Below are 25,191 nucleotides of genomic sequence, written 5' to 3'. Positions count from 1 at the left end.
AAAGATATTATTTCTGTTAACTTTGGTACATGCTATTTTTCCACAATTTAAACTAATGTTTGGATGGCAATTAATATATAATAATGGTAACCCAAAGACAGCCTTCTAGGTTAGGTAGAGCTCCTAATATATCGTTTATGCCTTTTGTTTGTAAATATTATGGAGTAATAAAAATGATTAATATTACAGCTTTATGCACTCTCGGGACCTGATCACATTGAAAGGAATTGATCAATGGAAAACAGAGGAAAAAAATAAATTTCGCAAAATTACACTCGACATATTCATAATTTATTCAGGTCAACATGTTTCATTTCACTGTACAATTATAATTCACTCAGTCCTACTGTTTCTGCAGTGCAGTGAACATTTTTTATTAGCAAAAAGTGGATCCGTGGTCCGATTCCCCGTCGAGGCGATAGTTTTCCATGAGTTTTCGGCCACGATTCCACCTCCACGCCACCACCTCGACAACGTCATATGTTTTGTGTTCCTAGCTCTTTGTTTCATATTCTTTTAATATTTGTTTACATATTAATAGCTAATAAGAAGGCGAACTTTTCCAGAAATATCAATTTTAAGTAAACAAAGTCTACCATTTGAATAATAATACTAATAATAATAACTTAAACATTAACACTCACCATGGTATCCTAACAACCATACAATGTTGCATATGGAATTTTAAATTTTTTGTTATGCAGACTAGAAATTTTAAAAATAAATTGAGTTCAATTTTGTACAGTTTCATTACTGCTCCGTTATAATGGAACTGCGCTAAATATCGGCCGGTACAATCTTTTTGATCCATGGGTGTTACACCGAAAGCGAAGCTAATTTTTTTTACATACTAATTGAAAAAATGATTGGAATTGGAATCCATAACTGACTAATAACATCTGGCGTACGTTGTTCTATCCGTGCATATTTGTTTCCCATAGTTAAACTCTACGAAGCACCCATTTGGCAATGATCACAAGTTGGCGTCAGAGGTAGCAGGATCCGTAACACACATAAAAGAGATACAAGAAAGTCACATACGCTGCAAATTTTCGGGCCAATGACGGATCCATCTTCGAGGCGAGGCACTATAGGAATTAACAATTTCTTAACATACGTCACACTTACCGAAAGTGCAACATTTATTCATTCAAATGTCCTTTATTCAACAAAATTGCGAAAAGGAAGTGTTGATATGTTAAAAAATGGTTACATTCTTGTAAATTTACCCACTAATTATTAATCATAGTAACCATTAATTTCTACTCTTATCATTGATGGGATTTCAGTGAAAAGGGTGAGGGTTTTAAGTTGAAAATGTGATTTTTCCATTAATACGTAATGCAAAAGGAGTTCAATTGAACTTATTACTTCATTTATTCAGGCATCCGATAAAATTAATTCTACCTCTATTTCCTGAGTTAAAGTAATCTCAAAAAGCGGAAAATGCAAACACTAAGTATATACAGACGCTATATATTGATATACCATGGAAGACCAGGGGTGGAGGAGTGGGTTGGGGCTCTGAGGGCCAAGTACAGAAAAATAATTATTACAAATACATTTTCCTTGAAAAACTACATTCACTTTTCAATCATGGACGGTATAGAAGTCAACTGATATCCTTTAATCAAGCATGCACTTTTAGCGTACGTGTAGATGAGAGTAGTGTACATTAGTATAAAGTTTTTGCTTCCCTTACAACCACCTCCTGGTGTCACTTCATTTATTTTATACGTAAATTCGGTGCCACGTTTACCGTTCTTTCCCGATGAGATGAATGCGGCGTGCATGACATACTTCTCAAATGAATGCACGATAATTTGGCATATTCCCTGAGGAAAATTCTCTTTTTTATATTTTACTCCGAGAAAAAACTTCAGGAAAAAATTCCTCCTCAAATTGATGATACAATTCTGACAGATATGAAAAACTTAATATCGAAAATACCAGTGCACAATTAGCTGTAGACGAGCGGAGAAGATAGAAAATATAAGTGATCAGTAAATCAAAAAGTGAAGAAAACGTCCAACAGAAGGCACGAAAGAGAACCAAGACGTTTCATTTCAAAATAAGAAATCTGTAAAAAGAAAACATCTACCAACGCCGAGGAATTCCGGATGTAAAAAACATGCCCCGGGTGAGGATCGAACTCACGACCTTAAGATTATGAGACTTACGCGCTGCCTACTGCGCTACCGAGGCCTTGGAGTAATTCACTTTTTTGGCAAATTTATAGCATTTACCACAGAATATTAATCATTACCTGTTCGTTGAGCAAGAATTACCAGTATACCACATTGTTTGCATAAAAAATTGAATCACATACGACAGGATGGCTTCGCACGAATTGTTTTTGATTATTTGAAACCGAGGAAACGCAAAACTACTTCGACACAAGAACGATTTGAGTCACATAATCCCAAGAAGACATGTGTCTCTCCGATTCAAATTTTCAGAAATAATATATTACGCCAATATATGAATTATTTGAACAACTTTATCCCGCAAATATATTTTGTATGTAGTCTTGATTCACCGCGTGCACTTCATTAAGACATTCAGAATAATTTTGGGCACTACACGCCATCTGTTGGCAGTATGCTGAAATGTTAGTTAGAAATGAATTCCAGGGGGAAGCATGCATTTTGAACACTGTTAATAAGGTTAATGTATGCACGGCACAGAGGAGGTGCAAAAAAGACACTGAAGTCTTAAAATATAAATATGCGCAATTGATTCGATAACATTTTATATATTTCCTGTTCCATTAACCCATCTTAAATCTCTATAACCGCATGGTATCTTCTGTCGCAAATACGACCATAGGAACTTGAAGTTCATAAAAAGGGCAAGTTGGCAAGGCATGATTATCCTAACCGCATGAAAGTAAATTAATACAAATAAAAATTAACGGGGTAGATGATTGCAATACCTACAATTCACGAGATATTCCAAAACTTTATTGCTTATCTTCTTTCCTTCCTTGGTCACATGTCATGGTAGAGCCTCCACATATAGTATGTTTAGCGCTAAAACCAGACTAATACTAACTTTAAGTAGAATGAGGTATGAGACGCAGTTCAAATGATTTGAGCTGGTTCAATTTGTGGGCATAAAGAAACTTAATTTATGAGTAAAAATAGCGATATAAATATTGCCATCAGAAGTAGTTCCGTGGGATTACATAAACGGTGAAGGCTATGCTCTAAAGTTTAATGTACTTACGTCTTATTTATAAGAAAATACAGTAATCCGGGTGAATGAATTTTCGTACCACTTACAACAACTTCTCCTTCTTTTCTGTATGCCTGTCGGGACACCGCGACAGGAAAAATAAAGAAGCTGACAAACGAGGAATGAAATACCAAGCTGACAATTTTAGCAGATAATTCTTGATAATGATCAATGCTATTGAAAATGAAAGGGAAAAAAGGGTACATTACGCCAAAGCAGAATTTTGGATCTATTAAATCAATCGAAGGAGCAGAAATTATAAATGAAAGAAGACGCACAACGCAGAGCAAGCGAGAGGCTACCAGGAAAATTTTTCACCATCTTTGAGTTGCATCGGAGAACTTCTCGACACTTCTTTCTATATGCTGTGTGATTTACACGCTTTTATTCAAATGGAAGAAGTAAATTATTCTCTCGCCAACATGGTAGGATCACAAAACCGTAGTTGCAAACCTTTGTTAACAGACAATATGCAGACAGTTACCCACGTTGTCGGAGAACATGAAAGATGAACGGAAATGGGAACTAGTTGACTAGAGTAAGAAGCACGGCATGAACTAACAAAAGATTGCCATAAAAATGGAAAGCTTACAAGGAGGTCACAACTAAAGTACAATGGTGACAATAACAAAGAGGGCATGGGCTGATAAATGCAAGGAGCAAATGGTCCTTAAGACTAAAAGAGGCAGAAAAATTGATGGAAAAATAGATAAAGGCCTCTTAGAAAACCATTTAGAAAGAAGGAAGACAAGAAGAGAAGCAATACCACACAGGGGCAGAGTATTAAGGTCATTCACTATATTCCTAGGGACCATGATGACATACAATACCCATCACTGGTAATACAACCCCTTATAGACAAGGGACCTAAGAATATTCTCCAATATTTCTTTTTAAATATTGGGTGCATTCAGGGGGAGTGAGTACTCTGAGCTCTTGTTCACCCAGTGTGAGGACTGCTATAATGAAATATGCCACATTTACGCAGCATATTCTCTGCCTCTCTGAATGAAAAAAGTTGAATGAACGTGGGTGCTACATAGGGGCTTTCAAATCATCTAACGACAAACCATTGCCCATCTACTGCAGGGGTATTCAACCATTTTTAATGCGAGTGCCTAAAAATCAATTTGACATCGTCCTGAGGGCTACAGTGCTCCACCACCTCAATAAAATAAAAAACATAATTTCAAAGTGCAATAATAATAATAATGCAAAAGTTTAATCAATCAAGTCGATTTTTGGCATTGTTTATTTTTGACGAGATTGTCGATAGATTGCATCGCACGATACATTATTTTCTTAAGCATCAAGGGGCAAGGGTGTACCCAGGATCATAGCTGGGGGGGCAAGCCATGGTCTAGGAGACAAGTCATGAGATAATTGAGATTATTTCCTTGAAAAAATAGTTTTATTTTAGTTACATATCGTCATAGAGTAAGTGAATATACTTACTCTATGATATCGTATACTAATAAATATCCTTTTTCATGCATTTTAAGAAAATTTCTTGAATACTTTCGTTATGATTCAGTACTGATTTTGCTTAAAGACTTTTACGATTTTTACTTCTAGAGGGGGCAGCCGCCCCACCCTCCCTTGCTTGGTACGCCCATGTCAAGGGGCCACAAGAATTAGCTGGTGGGCTGAAGACCCTTAATCTAGAATGATTATTTGAACTCCCACCAATCAGTGGCGAGCGCTGAGGCAATTAGTGAGCAAAAATACCACTCCGAGAAATAACTGAGCACTCACACTGAGCTGCTAAGCGGTTGCATTCTAGGGGAAATTCCACAGCTGTTATGGTAGCGCTTTGACTCACTCTCACTCCCCCTGAATGGACCTACTGTTTGTTGAGCTGATAAAATAAAAAATTATCGTAGGACAGCTGCCAAAATGATTACTATCTCTTCGATTTTTCTCAGAATTACATGCCACAACATGAGTAATCGTGTGAGAAAATTCAATCATCATAATGTGATTATCAAAATTTAAAAAAATCGGGTAATTATAATCATCATCCTTGGCACTATGGCACATTCAGGGCTCTTGCCTTCAAAACACTCTACTTCTATTCATCTTCCCTGTCTTCCACAACTCTCCTTCGTCTCCTGACCCCCAAATTTTTTCAAGTCCATCTCCTCATCATAAAGCCACCAATTTCAGTCTTCCTCAGCTTCTCCTTCCTCCTGGAATGCAAATGGAGACCTTTTGCATTCCTCCATGAGCTGTACATGACCAGCTCCTCAGTCTTCCTTTCTTTATGACGGATATGATGTTCAGTTCCTTATAGAAAGTTCATAGAGGGAATAATTCAATGAGAATGGTAGGATAAAGGGTAAGGGATAAGTATGTGGTGCAGATAAAGGACACAAGGAAGAATAACAATGGAAATGAAGAAACTAGCTTGGGAAAAGGAGAAATGGTGGACTGCACTATAACAATCCTAGGATTTCAACCATTGGTGGATAAATATGGGGGCGTTCGGCCTCCTAGCGAGGTAGCCCACATTGCTGAACCACAATTATAACTTTTTATTATCATAAAATGACATTGTTTTGAATACGTGTGTAATCAGTTTAAATTAAACTTCGCATGTGACTTGATTATTTTTTTATTACGATAAAAGTAAAGGTAGGTCAAGACATCTTTTGCATTCCCCCCACTCCACCCTTATTTTTTTTATTTTATAGTTATTTTTCTGTATCCACCACTGATTGCATTGCTGTGAATGAGGTAGAAGCTGGCACTGCTAGGAGGTTGCAAATATTCATACCCTCAGTTGAAAGAAACTTGTTTGGAAATATAAGGAAGTGCTCACTGGTGAGAGTAATTTCCAATTATACCTGGTAAGACCACACCTACTAGATAGGTTGCAAGTTAGGAGCCAGATGAAAAGTAGTACACCTGATGGCGTCACATTTAAAAACCAGTTGAGTCAAACACTTCCAGCTACTTCCTCCATTAAAAAATGGAATAAAAACAAATGATACTCAAAAACTGAGCGAAGCAATACTTTAGTGACCTATAACTTGGAAATACTTGACTCAATGTAATGCAGCCAAGCTCAAGTACTTGTTAGATGCACTTCTTTGTGATAAATATAGTGAATTTTACTTTCCGAATATTAAGGGTGTATATTACAACTCCTCATTTATCACGTTAAAATGGACCCACAGGTCTAGGTAATTCATTCTGGCTGAAGTGAGTGTTCTCGCCAAATGATCCATGCTGAATGGTAAATTCGAGGTACATCTCAACTATGTATCCAGGGTCTCCGTGGGCACAGGCAACTGGGAGTGGGGAAAGTTGATAACTCTGCAAGGATTATTTGCCATTAACCGATCAGTAGAATTATTAAATGAGGTAAAATAAAATTTCTGACTTTAAAGACAATTATAAATTAGTATTGCAGAGAACATACAGATTATAACATTACCAAGGACAAGAATGTTTGATACCTATGTGAATTGTTACCTGCATTTTACAAAATCGATAATAGCTATTTACCTTATTTTCTGGTAAATATAACAACGTTTTAGCATGGGCAAGTCTTATCAAGAGTTGGGGGTTGTCTCATACCCGGGGTATGGTTTTATAGTGCTGGTTTTCAGACTTTTGAGCCGTGCTAGAGAATTTACCATTACTGCATAGGGTGGGAGAACTCAAGAATGGCTGCATCTGTATCTCTGCTGTATGTGCCGACCGAATGAAAGTTGCAAAGGCAGTGCTGTTCAAGCAATAATTATTTCAAAGTTTGGATATTTTATTCCATGGTTCTCTGTTTTTGGTGGGGCCACAGTATTTGTGTAGAATGGTGCAAACAAGTATTCGGGAGAATAGCAGTTTAGTTTTAGAAAAGGGAAGTCAACTTGCGATGCAACAATGATATTGAGGTCCCTTGAATATGACCAGGACATGCCTGCTTCATGGATTTGAAAAAGCATTTGATAGAGTACACTGGGTAAAGTTGATGGATATTCTAAAAAAAAAAATAGGTGTAGATTGGAGGTATATGCCACTCATTCGTAATCTTTATATGGTCCAGACTGTGCAAATGAGGGTAGTGGGTGGAGAATCTGGGTGATTCAGCAGTGGCCAAAGAGTGAGGCAAGGTTGCCCATTATCGCTGCTGTTTTTTAACGTATACGCTGAGGAGATGGTTAGAGAAGTGTGGGAAGAGTTGGAAGCTAGTGTAAAAATGGGAGGAATTATGTTGAAATCAGAGAAGTTTGCGGATGATGTGGCGTTGATTAACCGGTCAGCGAGGGGTCTGCCCTGGTCCAGGGGAAGAGGGGGCTGGTTTGTGGCCTCACCTGAGCCAGGTTAAACAATAAACAAGTCAAGTCAGGCTCTAGTAGTTATAATGGACAGGCATTATGAGAAGCATGGGATGAGGATTAATCACAAGAAGGAAAAGGTGATGCAGTTTTGTAAAAAAAGTATAGGAAAGGGTTTACGGATGGAATTGTCAAAGTGGCTGAAAGTCAATTGGATACATAGGGAGTAGCCTGATAAAAAAAACCATGGATCATAAGGGACATGATACAGAACATGGAGGAGAGAAGAAACAGGAAACACATGGACATAGAGCAAGCCAAGGAAAGCAAGGGATATCTTGTATGATGTCGGGCACGATATGGTGGAAGTCCACCGGTTGCTTGGGGTAGCCGCTCAATTTGGGCAGATCTTGAAGAACAGAAACCTTTAGAGGAATATTCCAGAGTATTCTCCACTTCATTGGGAAAGCATGCCGCTTTATTGGGCCATGAGTCGGCAATATAGACTCTATACTCGCGACAAAATTAAAATTTTTTGTTTTCAGAATACTATTTTTTTTAATTTTCCTCCTTCGATTTACTCTTATTTTTCATAAATGGTCTTATTCTTTCCCTATTTTGAAAGCTCTTGTTGTTATACTATACACAAGAGGATAGGACTTAATAAAAGACATTCATTCAGCCTCGCCCGAGGCTGTGAAAAATATTTTTAACAAAAATGTTATAATTCTTAAAAATGATAATAAATTAACAAAACTCGCTGATTTATTAATCAAATTAATAGTTTATTAAACTTATGTTGCATTATGAACGTTCTTTAGTCTTCTTTCTACAATTTAAAAGTTTTTTATGCCCATATACAAGAGAGAGAGTTCACCTAATTGGGACAGCCGCTTCACTGGGGCAAATTGCACAGGTCCCGATATGTCCCAATTTACGAGAATCTACTGTATTAGTAAAATTAGGCATTGCAATATTTCCACTGAGTTTACACAAACTCAGTGGAAATATTGCAATGTCGAAAAAAGGGGAAATAAATAAGGCACAATAGCTCAAAAATAGGAAGGCAAGAGAGGCTTGGTGGGGAAGGCAGCAGAAAGAAGAATTGAAAAAGGTTCTGAAGGGAGACGAGGTAGGCATGCTGTACCCAAATGAAAGTCATTATAGGGCAGCAAAATAGGGTTAGCCATGACAAAAAGTAATGCCAACAATGGATGTTAATAGAAAAAAAAGTTGCTATGAGTTGAATGAAGAAATATGTGGAGGGTCTGTATGATAGGGAAACAGAACAGAAAGAACATAAACAAGGAAATTACGGTGGAGGGTGCGTTATGCAAAAAGATCAAGGAATATGGAATGAAGATAAATCATAAGAATACTGAAGTTTAGATGTTAGTAAAGGAACAAGAGCCCCCATCACAACCACATAAGTTGGAAAAAAGACACAGCAGGAGGATCAAAAGGTTACTTTGGATTGCTAACAACTGACAAGGAAGATCTCAAACTAAATAAATGGAACACTTAACGAAGAATGTGGAAGAGAAGAAATGCATTGATGTGAAAAGATTAGTTGATAAGAGAATTGAGTGGAGAGCTACATCAAATCAATCTTAGGACTGTTGACCAGAGATAATGATAAATTGGTTGTAACTTGTGTCCTAAGTTGTAGATAGTTGAGAGTAAGCGGTTACGTTTGGGGAGAGAGGTATGGGAGTGCATAGCTCCTGGAATTGTGAACCCCAACTACCTCGAAGCTTATTCTAACTGTAACAAAAGACAAATCTTCAAATTAAGTATACCATTACCTCGATGTCAGGAGTGAGGCAATATATGACATGAGAAGTTTTAACAATTGACCCTCGAAGGTCTCTTACGATGTCACTGCAAGGCAAAACCAACATCATGGTACTAGTACCAGCTGACCTCTCACTTATAGGAATGGAAGTGTTCGCCATAAATAAAATAACAACAGGCCAGAGTTGTAGGAAAGTATATCGACCATTCTTAATAATACAATCCCAGCAGTGGCTAGTGAAAAAATTCGACATGTGAGGAGGGCAAAAACTAGCTAGATATCGAGGCCAAGGTAACACAAGTAACTGCGTCCAACCATTACTAATATTGATGACTTAAGCTGACGATGGTGAACACATTAGCGTGCAAAAAAACACAAATATTGCCATAGCCTTATCCTAAATCTAGAGATATCTCACGTCAACGATATTTCCATTAACTTTAACGGAATAATAATGGGGGAAAATAACCACCACGCAGACATTAAGAATATCCATTTCAATCCAAGGCGAAGAGTATTATGTGTATTTATAAAAACAAATTTATTCGAAACGAATAATAATATCAAGACAGTATTTCAATACCCTTATACCAGACAAAGGACACTGAAACGACACTCATTTCTGGTCACTTTTTCCACACAACACTTATGGAAAACGTCTTCATGATACCTTCTTCTTTCTTCGAACAGCCATTTCCTTAGACCTTTTCATAAAAACGTGAATCATTCCATTTCCCACCTTCTTCTTATGCAGTTCACTTCGAACTTTCTCGGCTACCTCCTCATTCTCACATTCCACCCAGCAAAATCTGAAGAGAGAAATTAAGGAATATGTCATGTAACAATCACAAGAGAGGCTTCACCATTTCGATCCTCAGAATACACACCTTCCTTTTTGACGAGGCATTTTAACAGAAACAATATCTTCATGCAATTCCTTCACTTGAAACTCATCTTCTATTTTCCGAGGAAAACGCACATAGAGCCAATTACTTCGATCCTTGCTATCCATCATATGATCTCCAAGGGATAATTTTAATCCAATAACTTGCACGCTATCACCTTATTAAAAATTCTACAAGGTAAAAACGGTAAAACCTTCTCCATAAACAACGTATACTCATTTCCCATGTGCTTCTATTCAGTTTATACGCCGTCCCAGCTGCTTATCATTTTTCATTTGTTTTTCAAAAACATCTTAGACCATATAAGAACTAGACCCGCCATTCCCCACCCCTACCCATGTCTCGCCGTGTGGCCAACATCTCCCCTCCGCTCCCTTCCTTCCCCACCCACTTTTAAAGCGGCGTGACGTCACGGTTGGGACGCTCATCGTCGTAGCGCATGGCTACGAATGGGGATTCACTGTATCACTGCGGTATTTTGACCATTTTCTTCGCGATTTTTCAATTAAAAGTACTAATATGTATTGCGTTATGTATGACAAGTATTCTCTCAGCCATGGTTGGGTTGGTGAACTTACAATTAATGAACAGTGGCATTTTTCGGCATTGGCAGCGACGAAAAAATATTGTGGCAGTAAAATGAAGACAAAGCCCTTTGTAAACTTCCGCAGATTTTTTTCTTATCTCGTTAGCGATCTAGCATCATTCGGAACATCGTTATAAAAACATGAAATCTTGTACAAAAGTTGTAAACGGGGGGAATTTTAGAGAGGAAAAGGGTCATGGTGTAAAGAATTTGCCGGTCATCCACGAAGTAACGCGGCAACGCCTTCGCATATAGTAATTTTTAAACGGTCAATTATGCGATGCAAATTGAGCTGCGCGCTAGCGCTACTAAAAAGGGATGTCAACAAATCAGCATTCATATTATTTAGTTAAGTAATTTAGTTATTTCATAAATGCATAATTTTTTACTTAGCAGACAACTCTCGTGTTATATATATTTTGCGATGGTGGAAAAAGGTCTAGCGCCGGCTTTGCAAGTGACACCTACGATTTACGTACGCTACGGAAAATTCTGGGAATAAATAATACCTACTAACATATTTATAATTAGAAAGAAAGAGAGGATTGGATTAAAATAATTTTAAAAATAAATTTGCTTTATAACAATCAATTATATTTAATATATTGAATAACTTTTTAAATATTTTTATGTAATTTTGTACGTATGTACTTACAGAGTTTTCAATTAAATTTTTTTAAACAATTTACGACATAATTTAATTTTTTATATTCTTGTCACAATACGTAAGAAAAGAGGATGTGGATTCAAAGATCATCTAAGAAGTGAATCTCATTTTATTAAAAAAATCCAGACGCGATTACTCTGTCAAATGTGTGAAATGTAACGGATAAATTTCTATTTTTCACGGCAGTATGATATTTCGAAGCACTTGGAGACGCAAGACCATAAAAGATATTTAAATACTGCTCTATCTTCCTCCAAAATACAGAAATTTTAAGTAAAAACAATTTATGAAAACGAAGAAAAGAAACTAGCATTAGCAGAAGGATGTATTTCCATTCTATTTTTTATAGTCATTCCTTCAGATCTAAGGTCTGTATATCACAAGTTATCAAATCGGTTTTGCAGCGCACATGATACATAAGGCCGTTCAAACAGCTGCTGTTTTGTTGCCCGCAGATGTGGAAAATATTGTCATTAAAATATATTTATATTTCTACATTACAATGTGCGTCTTCAAATGCTGAACGAATTTTGTGAAAATGCGGAAGTCGCATGTATAAGAAAATATTTGGTTACAGTAAAACGCGCTAGTTACCTCTTTCGTCAGCTGTAGATGGAATTTTTAAATTATACCACCCCATGAATTCCTACTTTCTATATCAGGCTTAATGGCCTAGAATTGTAGAAGAGAGTTTTGAAAAAAGAATCCTCAAATTTAACTAGAGTTTAAAAACAAACAATCACCTTTTTTAAAATGCTATTGAAGTTATTGAGGGAGATAAAATTTTGGTAATCGAAGTAGCGAATGAAGTTTAAAATATCTGAATCAAAAGCGGTCAGAAAGTCAAAGCGGTCGACTAAAATCTCTATGACCTTTGACCCGTATTATGACTTTCGGAGGTCAAAATACATTGTTGTACGGATGAATGAACTGCGTAACCGACTTTGGGACCCTTCAAAACCTATGGTTTGACACGTTGGTTGTCATGATGGCCAGACATTTAACTCTATGACCTTTGACCCCCATTGAGACCTCGGTGGTCAACAAATCAACAATACGGATCTATTAACTGAAAAATCGACTTTGGCACCCTTCAAAACATATGGTTCGATACCTGGGTGTCACGATGGCCGGACGTTTACCTCTACGGCCTTTGACCTCCGTATTAACCTTGGAGGTCAATTAGTGAATAATACGGGTATTTGGACAATATCAATGACTTGGGTGCCCTATAAAATCCATGGATTGACACCTTTGTTGGTATGCTATTCTTTTTGCCACCCTTATGACCTTGACGGTGACCTTACTGGGTCAACGGTTAAATTTTCGTAAATTTGAGTGTTTTTTTCGGGTTTCTTGTGTCCGAAAACCCAAGAATTGACATTTTTGGTCAATGAAATTTAGACATTTTTCAATCTCGATTTTTTACATTAAAATCACATAAGGCAAATTAAAATTTTTGGTTTGGACCCACATTGCGAGGTCAAAAGGTCAAAATTGTAAAAATTCTCCTTAAACTCAACAAAACTTAGGACCTTTCCCCATAAGTGTTCCAATTTTTATGAATATTGCTCGATGCAAAGTTACTAAAATTACGGGTCAAAAATGACACACGACCGTTGGGACAGTCTTAATATTCATTTTCTAGGAATGTCACCGTTAGGTTAATCTACTAGTAATAAGGAATATTTCAAAAATAATTTTGCCTTTTTATGGACCCCTCCCTTCACCCTTTGTGAAATATCGTGGGATTTTGCTCCACGCCTTCTTTTTAATCTCACGTAGGATTTTTCAAAATGCGTATTTTCAGTGTAAATACGTTAATCTAGGCTTCATTGTACTGGGCTTATAAATAAAACGATTTGTTTAATTATTTTTATTGAAGATTACCGAGATCGCAATAAACTGGTTTTTGCGGAAAAAATTACGAGATACTTGCCAGGACCCCTTCTTTTTACCTAGAGGGGGTGAAAAGGTATGGTCTAGGGGGAGGAAAGTCATGGTCTAGGGGGGGAAGCCATGTTCTAGGAGGGGGGGGCAAGCCAAGTTGAGACATTTTAGCATGGAAAAGATGAATGAAGAACATTATAACAGCGCTTTATTAGTTTATGAGATCATATCCTTGAAAAAATAGTTTTATTTCAGATACTTAACTTATACTAATACATATCATTTTCCGTTGGTTTGAAGAAAATTTGTTGAATACTTTCGTTCCAATTCAGTACTGATTTTGCTTAAAGAATTTTGCGATTTTTGCTTCTAGGGGGACAGCTGCTCCCCCTGGCCTTCGCTGGGTACGCCCATGTTTACATATGACATTCTTAATCAATTTATTTAATACGATCGCTTCTAGCTTCATCTTGATTTATTTAGCTTTTTGCGCACAGTCAAGGCTATAAAATGCCTTAGTTCATCGTAAAAATATATTTATTAAGTGTATAATCATTTTGCGTGCCCAATATCGTCACTTTTCGGCGACTTTGCAGCGAATGAGCGTTAAAATATCTCAAGCGCGCATACGGAATATCGTCTGCAGTCCCAACCGTGACGTCACGCTCCCTCATCCCACTCACTTCCCCGCCGTGCGATGTTGGCCACAGCGTTCCGCCCGAATGGCACGTCTACTTACTTAAATGGTCTAAGAAAAACATCAAAAGAATTTCTTGTTAGTTACCTGGTTAAATCATGGTTAATCATGGTTAAATCTGTGAAAAAAAATTATTTTAAACATTTGTTGATAGTTTATAAAGTCAAGAAAAAATATGGGAACAACTTTAAAAACTGTTATATGCATTTTGACACTGTTAGTAGCATATCCTGTTTCCTGTAACAATTTTAAATGTTTGGCGCATGGATAATATATTATATAGAAATGTATTAATCATGGTTTAGCGTTTTATATAAACTTTCATTTTGCAGAATAACACGGGGAAACAAGTATTTAGCTTCTCTATCGCTTAGTTTTGTCCTAGGTGACGAAAACTTTCTTGTTTTCCTTGTGAGGTCCAAGAGGCGGAGGTATGTGTGTTGTCTTAAGGCTTAGAAAATTTTCATGCTGTGCAACTCTGGCTGTCTTTTATTTTTGGATTACTTTATCCTTGCATCTTTGAAGAGGAGTACGTATACGTTATTGGAATTTGCAATACTCGACTCTGCTGCAAGGTTATTTTGGATTCAATTGCTTTCTTGTTCACTTTTAGGAAGCTATTCCAGCTATTCCCTATCATAATTTAAACTAGGGGTCTTCAAATAGGGTCGCGGAGGGCTTTCATCCGGCCTGCGCACTCGTTTCAAGTATTGAATATTGTATACTTCAGTAATCGGCGAATTTGCTATCCGGCCCGTGGGGCGATTCAGAGCTTGGAATGTGGCCCTCGTGGTAAGGCATGCTTAGTCTGTGTCCCTATGTTTTTTTTAGCTAATTAGAAATACTAATGGTTGATGCTGCGTTTTGGGCCACTCATTGTGTATTGTACATGTAACAAGTCATTAAACCCAGCTTATCTGTACTCCAAGGACGTTGAAAGTGTAAAGATTGCATTTCATATCAACTTTGCAGCAGCTCGATTCTGTAAATGTCATACCTGTGCTTCGCGTGGTTCGAACCACAGTGGAGTTCTCACGCCTCTCACCGTGAAAGACGTTCAAGCGATCCTGTAAGCCTGTGTCGTGAGATGTTTGACGGATTGCGAACGATCACTTCAGTTTCTTATGTTGGTAGCTGTGCGGACGCGAGGAACGAATCAGAATCTCCGATACAAACTTACTTCAGCGGCCAACTGCAACTTCAGTTACCATAGAGAAACATATACAATGCCGTGGAATATTCACTCCCAAAGTAAATAATACTTCTTTACTCAATTTTGAGTGAGGTCTTTTCTTTTAAAAGTGCCTATTAATGATAAGTTACGGTTGCTTAACTAGTTAATAGCTATAAACTGTATATTACCTCTTTTATATGTTGTCAAGTGCTGCGTATCAAAGTCAGTTATCACGTAGCGGGCTCGTAATTGCACAATTAGCTCTAATTTCCTCATGATATGGAGCTAATGCTTACGCGGAATGAGAACAAGTGTTATTTTATTATTTAATAACGGTTCACTCTCGTATGTGTTTGAGCTGTTCTCATCATTTCAGTACATAATTTTAAATGCGCTGTGGTGCGTATACATATATGTCTGATTGTGCAAGCACATGCCACTATTCACGATTTATACTGATGAAAATGTTTCTGGCGCGAATACGAGTAGATTATTAACAGTTTCTGCTAGAGGACGAGATGTTTACATGTCTTAGTATTTCTATTATGTCAACAGAAAAACGAATCATGTTGGTCGTGTTACTGAACGGCAGCAATAATGCATGGACGAGATGGAATAGGTGATCAATGTTTATCTTAACGTACTAAAGTATGCCCCGGCAAGCCATCTAAACGTCTACGAATTAATCGTGGTGTGAACTCAGTGATCCATCGCCAATCTCGCGTCTCGAAGGGAATGTACGTTGATATCGCGTATCTGCCGTCGAAGTATGTGCATCTATTGCCTCCGTCGACATTGATGCTCATGCAAAAGTAGCGGAGGTATGTAAAGAGCCTCCATTCTCGTTAATAAAAACAAATCGAAGGCTTGAACTTACGAAATAAATATTAAATAAATCTGTTAACATTCAATACCGCACAATACTTTTACCGTTGGTTCTACTCCAAATTATTATGAAAATTAAGTTGTCAGTATTTTAATTGTACATTCTAGAAGATGCACAAATATAAGATAATTGTCAAACCCTCAGCGCAAGGTTTAACTTCCCACCAACTTCAATCGCAATGAACGCCAATCAATTTAAATAGGACGCGAATGTAAATTTAACTTAATGCATTTCTTTTATTTGTTTTTAATACATATTACTTATGCGAAGTGACAATATGAAATAGCCACCATCGTAATTAATGAATAATGTGCTATTAATTATCAATCACAGCGTAAATTCATAATGAAAAATTAGAGCGCATTGCCGCGACGAAGCTACCACTGCTACCACGGGCCTCTTGGGCGTGAATACTTTCACGGACGCGGCTGTGAGAGTGACGTCACTAAAAAGTTTCAGAATCGCTCCAGCGTCAAAGCCGTGAATACATTGACGAAATCCGCTTGTGACGGCCATATCACATTTACAGAATCGAGCTGCAGGTCACTGCCTGATATCGTACTTAAAAATGATAAATTGTACTTTTTGTAAAAACATATTTGGTGTTCTGGAGTAGAGTGAAAATGACTTCTTCATTAAGTGCCTAAGGTGTGGTTTTCTTTGTCCACAAGAGGTTGGTACATATCATAGTACATATATGTTGCCGCTGTTCACACCCATGTTGTTCTGAAAAAAACTTATAGAATGTCCATTGAAGGATAAATCCTTGAAGTGAGCCAACCATCAGAATTTGATGACAGTTCACCATTACTATATGACCAATTTTTATCAGATTTTCTCAAAATTTAAGATTTTTTTCTCAATTCATATGAAAGAATTCTATACATGCATGGAAAAATGTCTTGCGACCACATTTAAATTAATGTAAAATATGTCTTTATCTTAATGAGGGAATGATATACATAGGCATTCATCACAGATGATCGGCTCAGCATCAAGAAAGAGAATAATGTTATGTCTCATATATGTACTGAAAAAAATAAATTATTTCTAGTTGAAAAAATGATTTTTTGAGTATATACTTAGGAATGGGGAGGAATAATGTCCTTTTTACGAACACCATGCCCTGACTGAACCCAAAAACACAACCCACCCAGTGGCGCCGACTCCATGGGGCTTGAGGGGGCCCGAGCCTCCTCAAAAAATTGGTTATGGGTGAGACGAAAAAATGTGTCAGGCTTGTCGAGTTACCCCGGAGTGTCCAGATATCGAGTTTTGAATTATCAGGGCTCTAATATTGATCATATGACTCTTCTAAAATGCTTAAAAAACTAAAAACTCACTACTTATAAAATTTCCTGAGCATTTCCTGGTTTCGGCCCCCCAATATTTTTTGTAAGTCGGTGTCCCTGAACCCACCCCAGCGTAAATGGCCCTGCCCACATCAAAATTTTAATATCCATTCACTTGGACGTTATATGTATCATTTGGATTGATGAATTATTGCTTAAAATAACTTCATACTGCCAAACTGCTTTCTGATTTGATCCCCTGTTGTCTTCTGCTATGGATGCTTACAGTCGGAAAAAAAATTTAGGCAGTACTCACTAAAAATTCCAACAGTTGAACATGTATTATACACCCAGCCACGAAGGTATTTTCACCAGTTCGCTTATAATGAGTTTGGATTTTAGCGGGTACTCCGTACCAGCCCAACTACAGCACTGGATGCTTATGTAAATGATGTACCATTTGCTCATTAAGATTATTATTAACCCATTTATGCCCACTAATTTTTTTGCAAGAAAATTTAACTTTTTTTACATTTTTCGAACTTATTATTCCTCTGGACAACAGAAAAAATATAAAAAAAAATCCTGAAGCATTCGTTTAAAAATTATGACATGGGTCGTTTTCGACCCACTGGGCATTTAGGATATTGACTCTTGGATCGTTTTCTAATAGGCTCTCCAGAGTTATTGAGGTGCAACTGCTTTATGATTTCCAATTTGTTGTGTTTTGTTTTTTAATTGAAATTTTAATTAACTTACATTATTTTGGGATAATTTGTTAAAATAAAAAAAATATTTTAAGATACTATTCATATAAAATAATTGTTTATTTCCTTCTAAGTTTTAACAGTCAGAGATATTTTTATGGTACTCCTCAAAGCACTTATCGTGCAAAGGAATGCAACATTTATGGCATGATTTTACTGTTTTACTACGACATAAAACGCATCTTCTTCTTGGCTGATCTGTGAGAATGATATGGTGCTGTCCACTCGTTCGGATTATCTCTGGAGGTGAAAACTTGCTCATTGGCCCTGCTCGTTGTGGTGGAATACCATATTTCTTCAATAATGATATTACAATTTCTCTTCTGAAAGCTAAACTGTCCAGTTTCATACCATAAGTCCTGCTGAGACACCATGCATTACTCATGCATACATCCATCATCCAGAGAAATATGGGCGTGTACCACTTTTTCCCACGAATGCCAATACGGTAATTAGAAATATTATTGTCCATTCGGTCTACACCACCCATGTTTCGATTGTACATGGCAATAACGTGGGGTTGGGGAATTTCAATTCTTCCTTTCACGGATGCTGAATATCTCGTTGCCTTCTGCTGAGGTTCGACGCCAAACTGATTAGATAGCATTTTGACAACATTATTGTCCATCCACCTAACTGCACTGATATTGTCCTCCCGGGATACACGACAGTCATATCTACCTCTCTCATTTCTTTTAAACACTATAACATCCTGCAAGGGGCAGTTATCAATTCGGTTCACTCTAGCGGTTCCCGTTCCACCATAGCCAAATTTTGTTAGTTCGTGTATTAGATTCGTAGAAGTGAAAAAATTATCAAAATACAGGGAGAAATTCAGCAGTGGATAATTTTTTTTTAGGATTTCAGCTAACCCCATCACCACAGATTCACCGAGCCCTCTTGATGAAGTGAAAACCCTTTTTTCCTCTACTTTCCCTTGGTAGATATAAAATTGGATGCAGTCCCCTAGGCGGAGTGCAGCTACCCAGGCCTTGTAACCGAATCTCACTGGCTTTCCCCGAATAAACTGTTTGCATCCGTGCCTTCCAAAGTATGGAATCATAGCCTCATCGGTAGAAATTGATTCTTCTAAAGGCGCAAATCTACAAAAGTTTTTGTTGAGTTCACAAATGACTGGACGCAATTTTGCGAGACGATCGGATATGTCTAATGCACTATTATCTGCACAATGGATGTTCGTAAATATATCCTCAAACTTGTTTCTTCTCATACTTCTAGACACCAGTGAATTGCAGACATATTCCTTTTCTTCCCAATACATTCTTCTTCTTGGGAGCCAGTTACATCCGGACAAAAACAATATGCCTAAAAATGTATACATAGCTTCCTTGGAAACCTGCACACACCTATTCCTCGCTGCTGCATATTGATTTGTAAACTCAACAAGTTTCGTAATGATGTTGTCATCAATAAAAAGTTCGAAAAACTCTAATGGGTGACTGGACGAGGATAAAGCCAGTGGAGGTATAAAACATGTACACCAAGAATCATAAACAGGGGTAGTTAGATCACAACTGACCCATCTCCGTGTTATGTTTTGGGTTTTGGTTGATTTCCTTCTCCTTTTAGAATGGGATGATTCTTCAACGAATTTGATTTCCTCATCAACTTCACCAGGGTCATCTTCAATGTCAATGTTGAAGTCACCTTCCGCTTGCAGCTGCCAGCCACAAAGACGATCAGGATCATTACATTCTTCGTCCCCAGAATCCTCACATGTTTCGTTTCCATCTTCTGGAGGAGTTATGTAAATATATACTTCATCTTTTACACCTTTTTCATCCAACTCTTCTAGCTCGTGAAGTATTTCTGTTGTAGTCAGCTGTTTGCGACTAAATTAGAGACATAATTAGTCAATGAGCTCACGAAAAAAATATGTTTATAAAATAAAAATATGTCCTCTAGGAATTATATACTAACCTTGCCATGCCAAAATTTATTTGGACTAATGCACTCCAAAAGAATCTTATCGCAGTTCAGCAGAGAGAACGCTCGAATTCTGGTCAACCTAGCACGTCTGGAGTTGCCCGACAAACTAGCCTTATCTGCCCAGTGGGTCGAAAACGACCCACACCAATATCATGACCCGTGACAGACACAGGAGACATGAAATTTGGTAATTGAATACGGAATAATGAAATTGAGTATACAAAGTATTGTAGCATGTCGTGTCATTTTGATTGAGCTTGAAAATTTTGGTTATATTGTACGTCAAAGTTATCCGAAAATCGCGGTCATGAGAGGTAATTTTTTATGCTCACATTACAATGATTTGAAAATGTATCCTTGGAAATATTACTTCAGGAATGAATCACTTGCTTCACTGTAAAACGAATATAACAACAATGTAGAAAAATACTTCAAATTAGAGGGACAAGGATTTTTTAAATCCTGTGGGTCGAAAACGACCCTCTGGGCATAAATGGGTTAAAATCTTCTACCGATTAAGGTAGGTTTCCATGGAATACCTAAGTAGTATTCTGGTAGTTTACCCTTGCTTCATGGACATTAATTAAATTAAAACTCTTAAATTCACACTAAGGCCTACTCCTTTTCATTCTATCTAAAAATCCTATTCTCTTCCTTCCTCTCCCTTGTTTACCCAACATTCTACCCTTTAACACTGTTTTCACTATCTCCTCCCCACCAGGGGCGTTACTATGGAGGGGGGGATTAGGGGATGTATCCCCCCCCCCCTAAAGCCCCAGAGAAATCAAACAATCATTTAAAAATCTTGTCTGGATTTGATACATAATAACTCCATCTGCTTAAAGTTAAATTTTAAGTGCCAAAATGATGTAAAATGAATTTTCAGGCATTTTATTCTTCAAATTTGGTCGTGACCTTAATAATATTTATGGTCTAAGGATGTTGCATGCATCCCTTGTTAGGCCCATTGTTGAATATGGTTGTTGTTTCTGGTCTCCTCACTACAATGTACATATGAATACCATTGAAAGAGTCAACAAAAGTTCATTAATTTTGTAAAATACAAGTTTGGCCTTCAACATCTAGATTATAATAGCATTCTTTTAGCACTAAATTTGGAGCCACTCCATGTTCGTAGAAAAAACTTGGGCATCCTCTTCCTCCACAAGGTAGTCATGGCAACTATTGATGTACCTGAATTACTTGGGGCAATAAAATTTCGAGTTCCTACATGTGGTGTTCGGGACAATGCTGTTTTCAGTATCCCTTACCACGCTAGACACTACTCGTATTTTACATCACTCTCAAGACTAATGCGGGATGCCAATGATACCTGCAGAGATGTTGATTTTTTTAGGTTATCAACTACACAAATTAGAAATTATAACAGTCACTTAATGGGCTGGTGAAACATTTATTTGAATAATTTAGGTTTTTAGATTAATGTAATTATTGAAATACCCACAAAGACTTTATGTATCATCTAATTTTAACCTATTTTAATAATTACCTATTTTGATTTTTCAAGGATTTCGTATTTTGATTTTTCAATGATTACCTATTTTGATTTTTCATGATTACTTATTTTATATTTTTACTGATAAATGATTTTTTCTGTAAGGCTATTTCTCCTTACGTATCCTTCATTTCCTTATGTATTATCTTTCTGTGTCCATATATTCCATGTTAAAGGGCAGCATGCCCATCAATAAATAAATAAATAAAAAATTTTTCCTGAAGTAAAAGTTTTCTCAGGGGGGTAGCCTCCACTAACCCTCAAAGCCCCCACATCCCGTCCACAGCATATCCCTAGTTACCCCACTGCTCCCCACTCGGAACTCACTCCATCCATAACTTCTGTCTCCTCCATATCTCATCTATAGAATCACCCACTATGTCCAGCACTTTATAGTTCTTCCTCTCCGTCCACTTCACCTTCTCCATTCTTATCCACACCCACATCTTGAACGCCTTCAGTCCTCTCTCGTCCTCCTTCCTAAGTGCGTCATATTTCCTCATAGTAAAGAGCTACACACCGCATCAGACTCTTCACTAACCTTTTATTTAAACCGTTACATAATGTTCCTCTCATAAGCCTTTTCCTGTTCATGAATGCCTCCTTGGCTGACAGAAATCTCTTTCTGACATCCTTTCTGCTGTGGCTGTTTCCCTCTTATGTGCTGCCCAAACATTTGAGTTGCTCTATCTGCTCAAGTTTTTGCCCACCTACTTTAAGGGCAATATGAACCATTTTCACACAATCCTATGGCCATCATCCCTCCTCAGAGATCCTGCGTAGGAGTTTGATAAGCCTTATCTTACCATTCCACCCTAGATTATTCGGAAGCTCACACAGGATATTGTCTGTGCCCACCTCTTTCCTAGCCTTCATGTCACAAAGGGCTCTCCTGATTTCTGCATCTAAGATACCTGGCCTAAGATTATTTTCCTAATCTGCACTTTCCTCTTTTAAGTTCAGTCTTTCTGGTCCATTTATATTGTAATACAGGCCCTCCAAATATTCCTTCCATCTATTCTGAACCTAGACTCGCTCTGTTAGCATCCTTGTATATTTAGCCTTAATTCTTGACTTATCTTGCCCTCTTTTGCCACCCAATAGCAACTTAACCTCGGCATACTACACGCCTATACATATCTCCTTCCTTCTGGTACTCATCGATTTCCTCACACCATCTTTTCCACCAAGCCTCCCTCCCCCTCTTAGTTTCATGCTTAGTATGTAATTGATTATTTATTTCCCTCTACATCCTTTTGCCTTGTTCTGTGTTCATGCTCTTCCACTTCCTTCTCTCTTCCATTTCTTTTATCATGTCCTCCATTATTCATGGATTTTTTATCCTTCAACTATCAATGTGGCCAATTGACTTCTCTGCTGCTTTGACAATTTATGTTTTAATATCATCCCACCCATATTCTACAGTTTGTTTACTTTCAATCACCCAAAATCTCAATTTTGTCTCTGTTTCGGCCGCTGCTCAAAGTCATATTCCTTGTACTCCAATTATCTGTCATGGTGTTAGGATCGCCCATTTCATCGACGATTCCGTAATAATACTTGCAATTGAGCCATTCCTTGTCCTCGTCAGTCGATACTGCCGCAAGTAAATAATGTTTCCCATACCGGATATCATTTTAAATATATCCCTGATAACGTTCGTTATTATTCATTAAATTTCCATGAATAGGGTGACTGATACTATGAGTCCTCAACTTTTCAAAGTTTTCCGTATTTGGGAGGGAGACTAAAAAATTGTCCTCTTTCATCTTCAATGAATCATTCGACTTAACTTTACTTGGAGAATCACTGTTAGTAATAGTATAGCCCGTGGTGACATTATATTTCGGCATGAAATGTATTATTTTACTTTGCTGAACGAACGAGGACATTTCTGTGGGGGAATTACTTCTGACTACGATTTCGTCCGTGAGAACAATAAAATTCGAAATTCTAACGGATGGTTTGAGGACATGAAAACCCAAACATTGTGGCAACACATTGTTTATAACTTCCACTATTTCACTGTCGAGCATAGAGTGGAGGGGGATTGGTAAAGGTAATGTTTTCAAATTGCAATCTATCTCCTCCCACGAACGCTGCCTCAAAGTAAAAGTCACTTGGTTAAAAGGCAGTGGTCTCTCGAGTGGAGACTCACTCTCGCCTTTGGGAATGCCGTGCTGTCCCGAATTTCCCGTGCCCCCAGAGGAACCTCCGACGTCGCGTCTCGTTCTCTGAGTGGGAGGGGGTGTATCAAGAAATTCCTCGGCGGGTCGCTTTTGAGCCATACGCTTCTCCTCAGCATGTCACGTCAATCCCCTATAAACACACAAAATCCAATCAGCAAACTGCACTGGAGAAATGGTATAGCATGGATTAAATTCTACGTTAAATTCGAAAACCTTAATTCGATTTTTTAAAGCCACTTCATCGCTTGGTCTAAGATATCCCTTGCCTAATAATGTGTGATTTCCCGTCACTAATACTGGAGTTCTCATTAATTTTTGCTTAGATAAATATTTCTTTCCGATATCAATAGGAGCACCTGCTAAGATGCTCTTCATATCCTCACAAGTGCATTCCACAAAAAAGGGTTCCTTGATTACTATCAATGATTTATTTAAAAAGTTTTCATATGCAAATTCACTCAATGAATGGGAACTAGATGCATAAGCAGATACAAAATGACGTGCAATACTTTGCACTATAAAACTCTTTCAACTGTTACTGCTTCCACAGAGGTACGAGCAATTGATCTTTCTCTCCTCTTCGTTAAGTATTGTTTTAAGCCAGTCAACAAAAACATTAGGAGAAATAGTATTTCTTAGAAACAATTCAGATATTGCACTTCTGCTGTGGCTACACCCATCATTAGCACATGATAACAGGTGTTCAAATCTGTTTTTTTTTTCAGTCACAAGCCTATCTTTTTTATGTACAATTGAAAAGGGAGAGTGGACTCTCGCATTAAATTAGAATCATAATAGGCCAACAAGTTCGTCCATTCATCTGCATTATCATACAACTCATTCCAAGTCGTCGCCTGGTATTTCCGAATCAGCTCACTTAAAAGTCTTGAACCACTTTGAGGGTCCCGCTTCGCTATCCACAGCTTTGGGCGATGCGGTGGACACAGCCCTTCTCCGCGTCAACTCCAAAAACCGGCGACTCTGAGTCTCGTTGTGATGCGGTGATAAGGGGTTGATGGCGATGTATGGCTCCCAATCGCCAAATTTGCCCCTTATCGTCTCCGCTCGGGTTGAATACGGCAATGAGACGCGAACTGTGTCGTCTCCTTTCTTCTCAAATTTCACGTTTGATTGCACGAATACACCGCTGATGAGGACTAAGAGATCCTCCAAAGACAATTCCGAAAGGTCTAATGATTAACCAATCGGAAGGTGTAGATAGAGCAGACATCGTATCCAGTGTATCCTCCATCGGCGCTCTCTTTATACTAACAATGAGGAGAACGTCACAACCCTTATGCATTCCTTATGGCAATGAACTTGAGCCCAATGGCACGTTTCAATGACATTAATGCAACTC

The 25,191-nt window shown here is 37.7% G+C and overlaps 1 protein-coding gene, 1 long non-coding RNA gene and 1 other non-coding gene across 3 annotated transcripts; all 3 read right to left on the bottom strand.

The window, feature by feature from the left end:
* Nucleotides 1-2,132: 2,132 nt before the first annotated feature.
* Trnam-cau lies at nt 2,133-2,205 on the bottom strand. The gene has a single exon. It is a non-coding gene; the product is annotated as a tRNA-Met (tRNA).
* A 7,631-nt stretch (nt 2,206-9,836) lies between these two features.
* On the bottom strand, nt 9,837-10,499 carry LOC124160396. The gene is made up of 2 exons (XR_006865155.1): nt 10,200-10,499; nt 9,837-10,121 (listed from the first exon to the last, which is right to left on the bottom strand). It is a non-coding gene; the product is annotated as an uncharacterized LOC124160396 (long non-coding RNA).
* Nucleotides 10,500-18,217: 7,718 nt separating this feature from the next.
* Nucleotides 18,218-20,576, bottom strand: LOC124160394 (piggyBac transposable element-derived protein 3-like). Its single transcript, XM_046536230.1, has 2 exons — nt 20,118-20,576; nt 18,218-20,029 (listed from the first exon to the last, which is right to left on the bottom strand). The coding sequence occupies exons 1-2, from the start codon at nt 20,123-20,125 to the stop codon at nt 18,253-18,255; spliced, it is 1,785 nt and encodes a 594-aa protein (XP_046392186.1). The 5' UTR covers nt 20,126-20,576; the 3' UTR covers nt 18,218-18,252.
* Nucleotides 20,577-25,191: the final 4,615 nt, after the last annotated feature.

The sequence above is a fragment of the Ischnura elegans genome, chromosome 6 (genome assembly GCF_921293095.1).
Source record: "Ischnura elegans chromosome 6, ioIscEleg1.1, whole genome shotgun sequence".
NCBI classification, from domain to species: Eukaryota; Metazoa; Arthropoda; class Insecta; order Odonata; family Coenagrionidae; genus Ischnura; species Ischnura elegans.
The sequence above is the reverse complement of the archived record's forward strand: the minus strand, read 5'-3'. Positions and strand labels throughout refer to the sequence as shown.